The 14,273-nt window shown below is 47.9% G+C and overlaps 1 protein-coding gene and 1 pseudogene across 1 annotated transcript; one reads left to right on the top strand and one right to left on the bottom strand.

Annotated features, from left to right (window-relative positions):
* LOC119951543 overlaps positions 1 to 5,418 on the bottom strand; it is a 67,000-nt pseudogene extending 61,582 nt beyond the window's left edge.
* A 3,486-nt stretch (positions 5,419 to 8,904) lies between these two features.
* Positions 8,905 to 10,783, top strand: LOC119952233 (gastrula zinc finger protein XlCGF7.1-like; the record flags this gene model as incomplete). The annotated part of the gene is made up of 1 exon (XM_038775885.1): positions 8,905 to 10,783. A coding segment is annotated over one exon (708 nt), but the record flags the coding sequence as incomplete, so codon positions are not given.
* Between the last annotated feature and the right edge of the window lie 3,490 nt (positions 10,784 to 14,273).

Here is a 14,273-nt window from a genome sequence, read left to right as displayed (position 1 = left end):
ACATGGCTGCTTTGGGGAGGGGAAGGGTAGCCCAGCTGCATGGCAACATGGCTGCTTTGGGGAGGGGGAAGGGTAGCCCAGCTGCATGGCAACATGGCTGCTTTGGGGAGGGGGAAGGGTAGCCCAGCTACATGGCAACATGGCTGCTTCGGAGGGAGAAGGGTAGCCCAGCTACATGGCAACATGGCTGCTTCGGGGGGAGAAGGGTAGCCCAGCTGCACGGCAACATGGCTGCTTTGTCGGGGGGGGTAGCCCAGCTGCATGGCAACATGGCTGCTTCGGAGGGAGAAGGGTAGCCCAGCTGCATGGCAACATGGCTGCTTTGGGGGGGGGGGGGGGGGTAGCCCAGCTACATGGCAACATGGCTGCTTTGGGGGGGGGGGTAGCCCAGCTACATGGCAACATGGCTGCTTTGGGGGGGGGGGGGGGTAGCCCAGCTACATGGCAACATGGCTGCTTCGGAGGGGGGAAGGGTAGCCCAGCTGCATGGCAACATGGCTGCTTTGGGGAGAGGGAAGGGTAGCCCAGCTGCATGGCAACATGGCTGCTTTGGGGGGGGGGGGGGGTAGCCCAGCTACATGGCAACATGGCTGCTTTGGGGGGGGGGGGGGGTAGCCCAGCTACATGGCAACATGGCTGCTTCGGAGGGGGGGAAGGGTAGCCCAGCTGCATGGCAACATGGCTGCTTCGGAGGGAGAAGGGTAGCCCAGCTGCATGGCAACATGGCTGCTTTGGGGGGAGGGGGAAGGGTAGCCCAGCTGCATGGCAACATGGCTGCTTTGGGGAGAGGGGGGGGTGGGGTAGCCCAGCTGCATGGCAACATGGCTGCTTTGGGGGGGGGGGGGGGGGGGAGGGTAGCCCAGCTGCATGGCAACATGGCTGCTTTGGGGAGGGGGTGGGTGGGGTAGCCCAGCTGCATGGCAACATGGCTGCTTTGGGGGGGGGGGGGGAGGGTAGCCCAGCTACATGGCAACATGGCTGCTTTGGGGAGGGGGAAGGGTAGCCCAGCTGCATGGCAACATGGCTGCTTTGGGGAGAGGGGGGGTGGGGTAGCCGAGCTGCATGGCAACATGGCTGCTTTGGTGGGGGGGGGGGAGGGTAGCCCAGCTGCATGGCAACATGGCTGCTTTGGGGAGGGGGAAGGGTAGCCCAGCTGCATGGCAACATGGCTGCTTTGGGGAGAGGGGGGGTGGGGTAGCCCAGCTGCATGGCAACATGCCTGCTTTGGGGGGGGGGGAGGGTAGCCCAGCTGCATGGCAGCATGCCTGCTTTGGGGGGGGGGGGGGGGGAGGGTAGCCCAGCTACATGGCAACATGGCTGCTTTGGGGAGGGGGGGGGGGGAGCCCAGCTGCATGGCAACATGGCTGCTTTGGGGAGGGGGGGGGGGGGGAGCCCAGCTGCATGGCAACATGGCTGCTTTGGGGAGGGGAAGGGTAGCCCAGCTACATGGCAACATGGCTGCTTTGGGGAGGGGGAAGGGTAGCCCAGCTACATGGCAACATGGCTGCTTCGGAGGAAGAAGGGTAGCCCAGCTACATGGCAACATGGCTGCTTCGGAGGGAGAAGGGTAGCCCAGCTGCATGGCAACATGGCTGCTTTGGGGAGGGGGGGGAAGGGTAGCCCAGCTGCATGGCAACACGGCTGCTTTGGGGAGGGGGGGGGGGAGCCCAGCTGCATGGCAACATGGCTGCTTTGGGGAGGGGAAGGGTAGCCCAGCTACATGGCAACATGGCTGCTTTGGGGGGGGGGGGGAAGGGTAGCCCAGTTGCATGGCAACATGGCTGCTTTGGGGAGGGGAAGGGTAGCCCAGCTACATGGCAAACATGGCTGCTTTGGTGAGGGGAAGGGTGACCCAGCTACATGGCAACATGGCTGCTTCGGAGGGAGAAAGGTAGCCCAGCTACATGGCAACATGGCTGCTTCGGAGGGGGGGAAGGGTAGCCCAGCTGCATGGCAACATGGCTGCTTTGGGGGGGGGAAGGGTAGCCAGCTGCATGGCAACATGGCTGCTTTGGGGAAGGGTAGCCCAGCTGCATGGCAACATGGCTGCTTCGGAGGGGGAAGGTTCCAAACAGAAATGCAAACTAAATATTTTCTTACTTTTAAATGTCCATTCACTCTGTGATCTTTGTGAAATTTGAAACCAGGTATTTGGAACAAGGCTCAAAGAGCATCAGCCCACTGGAAGCAAATTCATCAGACCGGCCAGTCCAACAGAAAGACCCTTCTTCCAAGTCCCACTTCAACAAGTGTCAGAATGAAATGGTTCAGTCCTGGATTTAACCGAGAACAGAAACAATATCAGAATCCAACCCCTGTGATCAATTGTGAACTTGGTGTCTCAGCAGATACAGTGAATTACAAAATCCCTTTTGACTGAATGAGGGGAAGGATAGAAGGGTTCTACAATTCATGAGCATTATTCATTATGCACTTTCAAGAACTGGATAACATCGAACATTAGTTGGGTTGTTGGGGGGGGGGGGGGGGGGGGTAGCGATGGGTGTTAATGTGGCTATGGGTGATCCCTAATTCCTTTTTGTCGTTTGTTTATATGAACGTGTGAGCTAATCTTTGAGGTTTGGCGGGAGGATGGGATCGTTGTTATTGATATGGAGATTGAAATATTTGTTACTGATTATTGTTTACTGTTGGTGGGAGTAAATTTGGGAGAAAATGTGAAAAAGAAGAAAAAATAAATATTTTTAAAAAAACCTTTCGACTTTGAGCTCATGTGAATGGCCTCTCCCCAGTACGAATGCGCTGGCGTCCCTGCAGCTGGGATGGATCACTGAACACCTTCCCCTATTCAGAGCAAGAAAATGGCTTCTCCCCGGTCCGGGCTCGCTGGTGCACCCGCAGGTTGGACAAGCGAGTGAATGCCTTCCCACACTGAGAGCAGCTGAACGGCCTCTCCCCAGTGTGAACTCGCTGATGTGACTGTAGGTTGGATAACTGAGTGAATCCCTTCTCACACTGAGAGCAGGTGAATGGCCTCTCCCCAGTGTGAACTCGCTGGTGTGTCCGCAGGGTAGATGGATCACTGAATCCCTTCCCACACTGAGAGCAGGTAAATGGCCTCTCCCCAGTGTGAACTCTCTTATGTACCTGCAGGTTGGATAAGTTAATGAATCCCTTCCCACACTGAGAGCAGATGAATGGCCTCTCCCCAGTGTGAACTCGCTGGTGTGTCTGCAGGCTGCTTGACTGAGCGAATCCCATCCCACACTGAGAGCAAGTAAATGGCCTCTCCCCAGTGTGAACTCTCTGATGTCTCTGCAGGCTGGATAATTGAGTGAATCCCTCCCTGCACTGAGAGCAGGTGAACGGTCTCTCCCCAGTGTGAACTCGCTGGTGTGTCCGCAGGGTGGATAAGCGAGTAAAGCCCTTCCCGCACTGAGAGCAGGTGAATGGCCTCTCCCCAGTGTGAACTCTCTGGTGTCTCTGCAGGCTGGATAGCTGATTAAATCCCTTCCCACATTGAGAGCAGGTGAATGGCCTCTCCCCAGTGTGAATTCGCTGATGTGTCTGCAGGGTGGTTGAATCACTGAATCCTTTACCACACTGAGAGCAGGTGAACGGCCTTTCCCCAGTGTGAACACGAGTGTGTGACTGCAAGTGGGACAAGCAAGTGAACCCCTTCTCACAGTGAGAGCAAGTGAATGGTCTATCCCCAGTGTGACTGCGTCGATGAGCTTCCAGCACAGATGGGGCTCTGTATCCTTTCCCACAGTCCACACATTTCCACGGTTTCTTCATGCTGACAATGCCCTTGTATGTCTCCAGATGGGACAATCAGTTGAAGCCTTGACCACACACACAACACGTGTATGGTCTCTCCCCGCTGTGAATGGTGTGATGTTTTTTCAGGCTGTGTAACTGGTTCAAGCTCTTTCCACAGTCAGTGCTCTGGAACACTCTCACTCGGGTGTGTGTGTGTCTCGGTGCTTTTCCAGTCGCATTGATGTTTACAATTTTTCGAAGGTGACAGATCCGGCAAAAATTTCTCCTTCTTGATTCAAAGGCTGCTAATTTTCAGGTTCCAATGAATCGAGTGACTCCATCAGATTGAGATATGAGTAAGATTTCTGCTATCAGTCTGCCTCTTCTAATGTCCTGGAAATACAATTCACAAAGTCATTACTGTCAATACAGGATAGAAATTCAGAACAACAATTCTAGTTTCTATGGAACATTCTTTCCTCTGTCATAGAATTTACAATGCAGAAGGAGGGCATTCAGCCCATCGAGACTGCACTGGCCCTTGGAAAGAGCACCCTACTTATACCCACATCTCCACCCTATCCCCGGAACCCAGTGACCCCACCTAACCTTTTTGGACATTAAGGGCAATTGACCAACCTAATCTGCAAATCATTGAACGGTGGGAGGAAACCGGAGCACCCGGAGGAAACCCACTAAGACATGGGGAGATGCAGACTCGCACAATCAGTGACCCAAGCCAGGAATCGAACCTGGGACACCTCGAGCTGTGGAGCAACAGTGCTAACCACTGTGCTACTGTCACCCATTCCCCAAGAGCTGTAAATCTCTGTCTCACATACTCTCTCAACAGATCCTTGCTCACCGCTTCTTGTCCAGAACACAGATTATAATAAATAGGAGCTGCAGTAGTTCATTTGGCCCATCGAGCCTGCTCAACCATTCAATGAGCTCATTTACCGATCTACCTCAGCACCATTTTCCCACATTATACCCCATATCCCTTGATATCTTCAATATCTAGAAACGGATCAATCTTGATCTTGAAAATACTTGATGACTGAGGCTCCACAGTCCTCTGAGGTAGAGAATTCCATCCTCAAACGAAGAAATCCCTCATCTCAGCTTTCTCTCCAAATTCCCACTGGTTCCCCATAACCCTCGACTCCCTGGTCAATCAGAAATCTGTCTAACTCAGCGGTGAATATATTCAGTGACCCCCAGACTCCACTGGTCCCTGTGGAAGAGAAATCCAGGGACTGACAACCCTCTGAGGGAAGAGATGGCTGGAAATATATAACGTAGCTGCAGCACAATATGACACAACTGGAAATAATAATAAATGTACTTCGTTACAGAATATCAATAATATATCTAATCTGTACAATATAACACTGGACATTTCTGTCTGATATTAATTTACTAACCCTTTAAATGTCAGCCATTTCCTGAGAAACCAGCCCTTTAATTGTGAACATTGGGAAAGAGACCATCCTTTAACCAGACAAATCAATGTGTCCAGCTGAGGGAGCAAAGGATGTCAATGACTTTAAGAGAGAGAGAGAGACCTGGGCCAAGCTTTCCAGAGTCTGCACCCTCCCTGGATTCACTTCCTTTCCCTTCAGTTGCTGCGCAGGTCAGCCGGAAGAGGCGTGGTGCGCATGTGCGGGGGTGAGGCGGGGACCAGGACAAAGCGGCGGACTGACCATCCGGGTCTTCCAGCCTTTCCCATCGGACACCAGCTCAGCGCGGCTGGAGGGGAAAGTCTCTCCCACCCCCAAGTGGGATTTCGCCCCTTATTGGCTGTCAGCGGGGGGATTGGCCAATGAGAAACCGGGGCGACCGGAAGGACTCAGCTCGAGCCAATGTGTGAGTGAAGATTGAGCTTCACACAGACGGAAACCTCCTCCTGTCTCCAACATCTGTCAGTAAAACACTTTCTTAACTCCCCCTTTCCATTTATTTTCTCATTCTCACCTTCAATTGGTGACTTGCAGCAACTGAAGGGAAAGGAAGTGAATCCAGGAAGAGAGGGTGAAGACTCTGGAAATGTTGGCCCAGGATTTTTCTCCTGAATTTCTATCCTGTACTGACAGTGATGAATTTTTCAAACTCCTTTTACCGGATATCAGGTGAGGAGGATTCAGAGCCAGAAATCTGAAACTTGGTGTCACGAGAAGATCTGACAGATGAGTGCCTGAAAATCGTTGAACAGCAGGACTGTGCCTATGCCCTGTATGTGGAGGAGGCTTCAATAGATTATCCAACCTGGAGAAACATTAGGATATCCGCACCACAGAAAATATGTGGAAATGTGGGGACTGTGGGAAGGGATTCAAAGGTTCATCTCAGCAGGAAATTCATCAATGTAGTCACACTGGAGAGAGACCATTCATCTGCTCGGTGTGCGGAAGAGAGTCACTGAGTCAGTGTTTTTCAAACTGTTTTGCCCGGTACCCATTTTTACCAACCAGCCATCCTTCACGACCCAGCTTTTCGCTTACCTCCAATGCGACAGGTGTGCCTGCTTGGTCCTCTGCTTTTCTCACACATACTTTCCCATACATGTGTTGGACATGTTTCACCTCTGTGGGGGCGACTGCTGGGGGGGGGGGGGGGGGGGGGGGGGATGGTGCACTGGCCTGAATGCACCAGGTTTTTAAAAAATTGATTATTCATTGGTTTCTGTTTTGGATTGATTATTTGTTAGTTTCTGCTTTGGATTGATTATTCATTGGTTTCTGTTTTGGATTAATTATTCAGTGGTTTTCTGTTTTGGATTGATTATTCATTGGTTTCTGTTTTGGATTGATTATTCATTGGTTTCTGTTTTAGATTGATTATTCATTAGTTTCTGTTTTGGATTGATTATTCATTAGTTTCTGCTTTGAATTGATTACTCATTGGTTTCTGTTTTGGATTGATTATTCATTGGTTTCTGTTTTGGATTGATTATTCATTGGTTTCTGTTTGGATTGATTATTCATTGGTTCCTGTTTTGGATTGATTATTCATTGGTTCCTGTTTTGCATGTATTGTGGGAGTATTTTTAGTGTATTGCTGATTGTTCTGTATTCAGCTTTGTCCTTTTGCATTGTAGAATTGATCATAAAAAAAGATGTAAAACTTTCTCCTCTGTGCAATATCAGGGAGGGAATCAATAATCCTCCCTTTCGATTTCTTTTCTCATTCTGACCTTCAATTGGTGACTTGCAGCAACTGAAGAGAAAGGAAGTGAATTCAGCAGGGTGCAGACTCTGGAAAGGTTGGCCCAGATCTCTCTCTCTCCCTCTCTTAGGGACAGCACAGTAGCACAGTGGTTAGCACTGTTGCTTCACAGCTCCAGGGTCCCAGGTTCCATTCCAGCTTGGGTCACTGTCCGTGCGGAGTCTGCACGTTCTCCCCGTGTCTGCGTGGGTTTCCTCTGGGTGCTCTGGTTTCCTCCCACAGTTCAAAGATATGCAGGTTAGGTGGATTGGCCATGCTAAATTACCCTTAGTGTCCAAAAAAAAAGGTTAGGTGGAGTTGCTGAGATAGGGTGGAGGTGTGGGCTTAGATAGCGTTCTCTTTCCAAGGGCCGGTGCAGACTTGATGGTCCGAATGGCCTCCTTCTGCACTGTAAATTCTATGATTCTTAAAGACATTGACATCCTTTGCTCCCTCAGCTTGACACATTTATTTGTCTGGCTAAAAGGATGGTCTCTTTCCTAATGTTCACAATTAAAGGGCTGATTTCCCCAGGCGATGGCTGACATTTAAGGGGACAGTCAATTAATATCAGACAGAGAAATGTCCAGTGTTGTTATATGGTACAGATTAGATATATTATTTATGGTTCTGTAATGAAGGATATTTATTATTATTTCCAGTTGTGTAATATTGCACTGTGGCTACGTTATATATTTCCAGTCATCTCTTCCCTCAGAAGGTTGTTAGTCTCTGGATTTCTCTTCCACAGGGACCAGTGGAGTCTGGGAGTCACTGAATATATTCACCGCTGAGTTGGACAGATTTCTGATTGACGAGGGGGTCAAGGGTTATGGGGAATAGATCATAAAATTAAGTGAAAGGCAAGATGAAGAGGGATTTCTTCACTCGAGGATGTGATGAAGCTTTGGAATTCTCTACCCCAGAGACCGTGGAGCCTCAGTCATCAAGTATTTTCAAGACAGAGATTGATACGCCTCCACCTATCTCAGTAACCCCACCTAACCTTTTGTTTTGGACACTAAAGTAATTTAGGATTCTCGATATTAAAGATATTGAAGGATATGGGGACTAGTGTGAGAAAATGGTGCTGGGGTAGATCGGCCAAAGATCTCAATGAATGGTTGAGCAGGCTCGATGGGCTGCAGGTCCGATTTTTTATGATCTCGGAGTCCAGGACAGGAAGCAGCGAGCCGGGATCTGTCAATCACCCTGAATCAGCACCTTCAGGAGAATTGGGAGGGTGAATATTAGATACAGCAGAGTGAGAATGGAGGGAGAGTGTGTGGGATGGAGATTTACAGATTTTGAGGAATGAGAGAGGAAAGACTGTTCCAGAGAATCTAAATTTGTTTGATCTGAATTCCTATCCTGTACTGACAGTGATGTTGTTTCTAAATTGTTTTTACAGGATATTAGAAGAAGAGGAATTACAGACAGCAATCCCGATCTGACTGAGCAACTAGGTTCATCAGGCCCTGACTATCATCAGCTTTTAAATGTAGGGGGCAAAATGTTTGCCCGCCCTGTCTATTTAAGAAGATTTGAAACATCAGTTGACTGGAAAAGCACTGAGGCACACACACCCGAGTGAGAGTGTTCCAGAGCACTGACTGTGGAAAGAGCTTTAACCAGTTACACAGCCTGAAGAAACATCACACCATTCACAGTGAGGAGAGACCGTACATGTGTTCTGTGTTTGGACGAGTCTTCAACTGATTATCCAACCTGGAGACACATGAGGAGACCCAGAACATGGAAAAACCGTGGAAATGTAGTGACTGTGGGAAGGGATTCAGAGCCCCATCTACGCTGGAAGCTCATCGACGAATTCACACTGGAGAGAGGCCGTTCACCTGCTCTGTGTGTAAGAAGGGATTCACTTGTCTATCCAACCTACAAACACACCAGCGAGCTCATACAGGGGAGAGGCCATTCACCTGCTTTCAGTGTGAGAAGGGATTCAGTCGTTGAACCACCCTGCAGCAACATCAGCGACTTCACACTGGGAAAAGGCCGTTCACCTGCTCTCAGTGCGAGAAGCAATTTACTGAGTTATCCAGCGTGAAGTCACACCAACGAGATCACTCTCGGGAGAAGCCATTCATCTGCTCTCAGTGTGGGAAGGGATTCAAACATACATCCACGCTACAGAGACACCAGCGGGTTCACACTGGGGAGAAACCATTCATCTGCTCTCAGTGTGAGAAGCGATTCACTGAGTTTTCCAGCCTGAAGTCACACCAGCGAGTCGACTCTCGGGAGAAGCCATTCACCTGCTCTCAGTGTGGGAAGGGATTCACTTGGCTATCCGACTTGCAGAGACACCAGCGAGTTCACACTGGGGAGAGGCCATTCACCTGCTCTCAGTGTGGGAAGGGATTCATTCAGTTTTCTAGCCTGCAGACACACCAACGAGATCACAGTGGGGAAAGGCCGTTCACCTGCTCTCAGTGTGGAAAGGGATTCACTCGCTTATCCAACCTGCAGAGTCACCAGCGAGTTCACACTGGGGAGAGGCCGTTCACCTGCTCTCAGTGTGGGAAGGGACTCAGTCGGTTATCCAGCCTGCGGAAACATCAACAAGTTCACACTGGGGAGAGGCCGTTCACCTGCTCTCAATGTGGGAAGGGATTATGTAATTCATTGCACCTGCTGAGACACCAACAAGTTCACAATTGATCACAGCGGTTGGATTCTGTTATTGGTTCTGTTCTCAATTTCATTCAGGGCTGCATTTCATTCATTCTGACACTTGGTGAAGTGGGAGGGTCGGAGGGTTTCTTTCTGCTGGACTGGCTGGTCTCATAACTTTGCCTCTAGTGGCCTGATAATCTTTGAGCTTCGTTGTGAATACCTGCTTTCAAATTTCACAAGGATCAGAGTGAAAGGGTGTTTTGAAGATGGATGATATTTTGTTCCTATTTATGTTTAGAACCCCTCAAAGCTTGCCATGTTGTCATGGAGATGGGCTATGGTGGTTACCTGGTACTTCTGTTTAATTTATCTGGGTGTTTTTCGCAGAAGGAAGCTGTCACGGTGTGAGGGGCAAGATGTCTGTGGTAGATTGGGAAATTACAATAAAAGTGTGACAATAGACAGGCAATTGCTAGCAGTTCAGGAATTATTACCTGTTACAACAAATATAGATTCCTTTGAGAAACAAAAATCCAACAGGAAAAGTAATGTCACCTTGGCCAACAAGATTTAGCTCAGTGGCTCACTGGGCTAAATCGCTGGCTTTTAAAGCAGACCAAGCGGGCCAGCAGCACGGTTCGATTCCCATACCAGCCTCTCCGGACAGGCGCCGGAATTTGGTGACTAGGGGCTTTTCACAGTAACTTTATTGAAGCCAACTCGTGACAATAAGCGATTTTCATTTTTTTTCAAGATTCCATTCGGCTGATAATGTGCCCGAAATAGTAGTAACGCTGAGGATTGGGAACTTTTTTTTGAATTCAGCAAAGGAGGACCAAGAAACTGATCAAGAGAAAATAGAATGAGAGCAAACTGGCGAGAAATATAAAAACTGACTGGAAAAGGAATGTGTAAAGGAAAAGATTAGCAAAGACTAATGTGGGTCCATTCCAGGCAGAGACAGGAGAGTTTATAATGGGGAATAAGGAAATGGCAGAGAAACTAAACAATGTGTGTCTGTCTTCACGGAGGCAGATACAGAAATTGTCAAAAACACTAGAGTACCAAGGGACTAGTGAGCATGTGGAACTGAGATTAGTATTAGTGAAAAAGTAGCACTGGAGAAAATAATGTGGTTGAAAGTTAATAAATCCCAAAAGCTGATGCTCTACATCCCAGACTGTTGAAAGAGGCGGCTGTAGAGATTGTGGATACATTGGTGATCATCTTTCAAAATTCTATAGATTCTGGAATGGTTCCTGTAGATTGTAAGGTGGGAAATGTAACCCCACTATTTAAGGAGGGAGAGAGAAAACAGGGAACCACAGACCCATTAGCCTGACATCAATAGGAGGGAAAATGCTACAATGGAGTTCAGAAGGATGAGGGGGGATCTTATTGAAACTCACAGGATACTCTAAGGCCTAGATAGAGTGGACGTGGAGAGGATGTTTCCACTTGTAGTAAAAACTAGGAGCAGAGGACACAATCTCAGACTAAAGGGACAATCCTTTAAAACAGAGATGAGGAGGAATTTCTTCAGCCAGAGGGTGGTGAATCTGTGGAACTCTTTGCCGCAGAAGGCTGTGGTGGCCAAATCATTGAGTGGCTTTAATACAGAGACAGATAGGTTCTTGATTAATAAGATGATCAGGGGTTATGGGGAGAAGGCAGGAGAATGGGGATGAGAAAAATATCAGCCACGATTGAATGGCGGAGCAGTCTCGATGGGCTGAGTGGCCTAATTCTGCTCCTATGCCTTACGGCCATATGGTCTTAAAGCTGGAATTGAACCCACATTCTTGGCACTGTGAAGCAACTGTACTAACTACCATGTTGCCCCTTATAAGTCCAGCCTCCAGTTCCACGTATGAGTCCAGTGAACCTTCTCTGAACTGCTTCCAACACATTGACATAATTCCTTAAATGGGAGCAATACTGTACACAGTGCTCCAGATGTGGTCTCACCAATGTCTTGTATAACTGAAACATAACCTCCCTCCTTTTGTATTCAATTCCTCTCACAATAAACAATAACATTCTATTAGCTTTCCTAATTACTTGCTGTACCTGTATACTTGCCTTTAGTGATTCATGCTCTTGGACACCCAGATCCCTCTGAATCTCAGAGCTCTGCAATCTCTCACCATTTAGATAATAAGCTTTCTATTCTTCCAGCCACAATGGACAATGTCACATTTTCCCACACTATTCTCCTTTTCATAGATCTTTGATAGATACCTTTGTTGCCTCTTTATGCCCTCTTCGCAATTTACTTTCCTACTTATCTTTGTATCATTGGAACGTAAGACTGGGAGTTGGCCATTCAACCATCGAGCCTGCTTTGCCATTGTCATAAACCTGCCTGGAGACAGCAGTAGACAATATTCAAAGTCCTCAATTGATATGCGTCTCTCCCTTGTAACGTGTTCAGAGCAGCTGTTTAAATAAGAATCAAATGTGAAAATCTTATGGAAGACAAACAGATTGCAGATGATTGGATCCATGAGATATAGATGTGTGTGTATAGACAAGGACGCTGATGGGGGCAGACAGCCGAATACACAGAAAGCATAATCAAAGAACAAAGTGGAACAATTGACCAGACCCTGAGGGGCAAAGAGAAGCAGTTAACATCTAGGAGTATCAGAAAGAAAGACAGGCAGGTTCCAACCACCCAGCCTGAAAACCACGTTTACAGCAAAACAGGTTTCTGAGTCTTAGAGCCAAGGCAGTGCAGAAAACCTTTGTAACGGCATTTTGTAATATCTTCCCTGGACCAGAGAAAGACATTTTCCCAGACTTGAGTATCATCCCAGTATTGTGTGGTAACTGTAGCTGGTTATTTAATTTGGGAACAGGGGAAGTCTGGGAACAGTTCTGGTATTGTAGATATATTTTGTAACCAGGAGTATGTTCAAAATAAACTGGAAGATTAATAATTCATACACCTGAATTGCGTGAGAGTAAAGTTGTCCCATTAGTGGGTATTTGTCATTTGTTACTTTAATAAATAGTCTTTAATAATTGTTATGATGACTGGGCTATTTATTCTCTCTGGGTTTTCACATGTTTCCTCACACCAGAATAAAATTATACATCTCCACAATCCGGTGTTCCAAGTTGGGACAACTTCGCAGATAACATCAACGTGCTTCATGACACCATTCAATATGATCATGGCAGATCATCCACTTCAATGCCTTTTTCCCCACACTATCCCCATATCCCTTTGTGTTATTGGGATTTAGAAATCTGTCAGTCGCTGCTTTAAACACACTCAGTGACTGAGCTCCCACAGCCCTCTGGGGTAGAGAATTCCAAAGATTCACAACCCTCTGAGTAAAGAAATGTCTCCTCCGAGACCCGTCCTAAGTTACTTCCCCTTATTTTGAAATTGTGTCCCCTGGTTCCAGACTCTCCAACCAGGGGAAACATCTCACCTGCACCAACCCTGTCTATTATTTTAGGATTTTGTAAGTTTCAATGAGAGTACCTCCCCCATCATTGAAACCTAGAAAATACAGGCCCAATTTCCCCAATCTCTCTTCATAGGACAGGCCTGACAACTCTGGTGAACCTTCATATACTCCCTCTCTGGAAATAATATCTTTCCCAAGGTAAGGGCAGTAAAACTGCACCCAGTCCTACAGCTGTGGTCTAACCAAGGTTCCATACAATGGGTATATTCTGGCCGGTCTCACGCCTTTGCTTCCAGTGGGCTGATGCTCTTTGAGCCTGGGACAGCACATTTCCACGGAAATGATCCACAAAAGCTGATGAACGACATTTATTTTATTCTGGACAGTAAATAGTGTTTTACCCCACGACAGGTAGATCTAAAATAAATACATTTGTCTCTGTTCCATTGAGTCTACAGCACAGGGCCAGGCCGGTCTCTGTCGGTATTTATGCTCCATATGAACCAAAACCCAGGTGGCCTTACTAATCCCACCTTCCTGCACCCGGTCCATATCTTTGGACCTAAAGCACAAGTTTTTATCATGACCAATCCACCTAACCTCCACATCTTTGAACTATGGGAGGAAGCCGGAACACCCGGAGGAAACACACACAGGCAAGGGGAGAAAGTGCAAATTCCACACAGTTAACCAAGACTGGAATTGAACCCCAGTGCTGTGACACAGCAGTGCTAACTATCTAAGTATCTACAATTCTATCCCGCTAGAATGCAACCCTATCTATGGGCCCCACACTTTAGGAAAGATGTGAAGTCCTCAGAGATGATGCGGAGGAGATTTACGAGAATGGCACCAGGGGTAAGGGACGTCAGTGAGTTGTAGAGATTGAGCAGCTAAAATTGTTCTTTTTCAATCATAGAGTCATTAGCGCTGAGAAGGAGGCCATTCAGCCCATCGAGTGTGATGTAGGAAATAAAGTGTTAATATGATTGAGATGAGTTATAAAGTGGGTTATATTTCTGAAAGCTGTGTGTCTCTCACTGTATTTTCCACCAAAACCATTGACCTGCACATCTGCTATTTGTTTTTTCATTCATTGGATATGGGCATCGCTGGCTGGGCCGCATTTGTTGCCCATCCCTAATTGCCCTTGAACTGAGTGGCTGCAGTTAAGAGTCACCCACATTGCCGTGGATCTGACATCACAAATAGGCCAGACCAGGTCAGCATGGCAGATTTCCTTCTCTAAAGGACATCAGTGAACCAGATGGGGTTTTACAACAA

The sequence above is a fragment of the Scyliorhinus canicula genome, chromosome 17 (assembly GCF_902713615.1).
Source record: "Scyliorhinus canicula chromosome 17, sScyCan1.1, whole genome shotgun sequence".
NCBI classification, from domain to species: Eukaryota; Metazoa; Chordata; class Chondrichthyes; order Carcharhiniformes; family Scyliorhinidae; genus Scyliorhinus; species Scyliorhinus canicula.
This window is presented reverse-complemented; position numbering and strand designations above follow the sequence as displayed.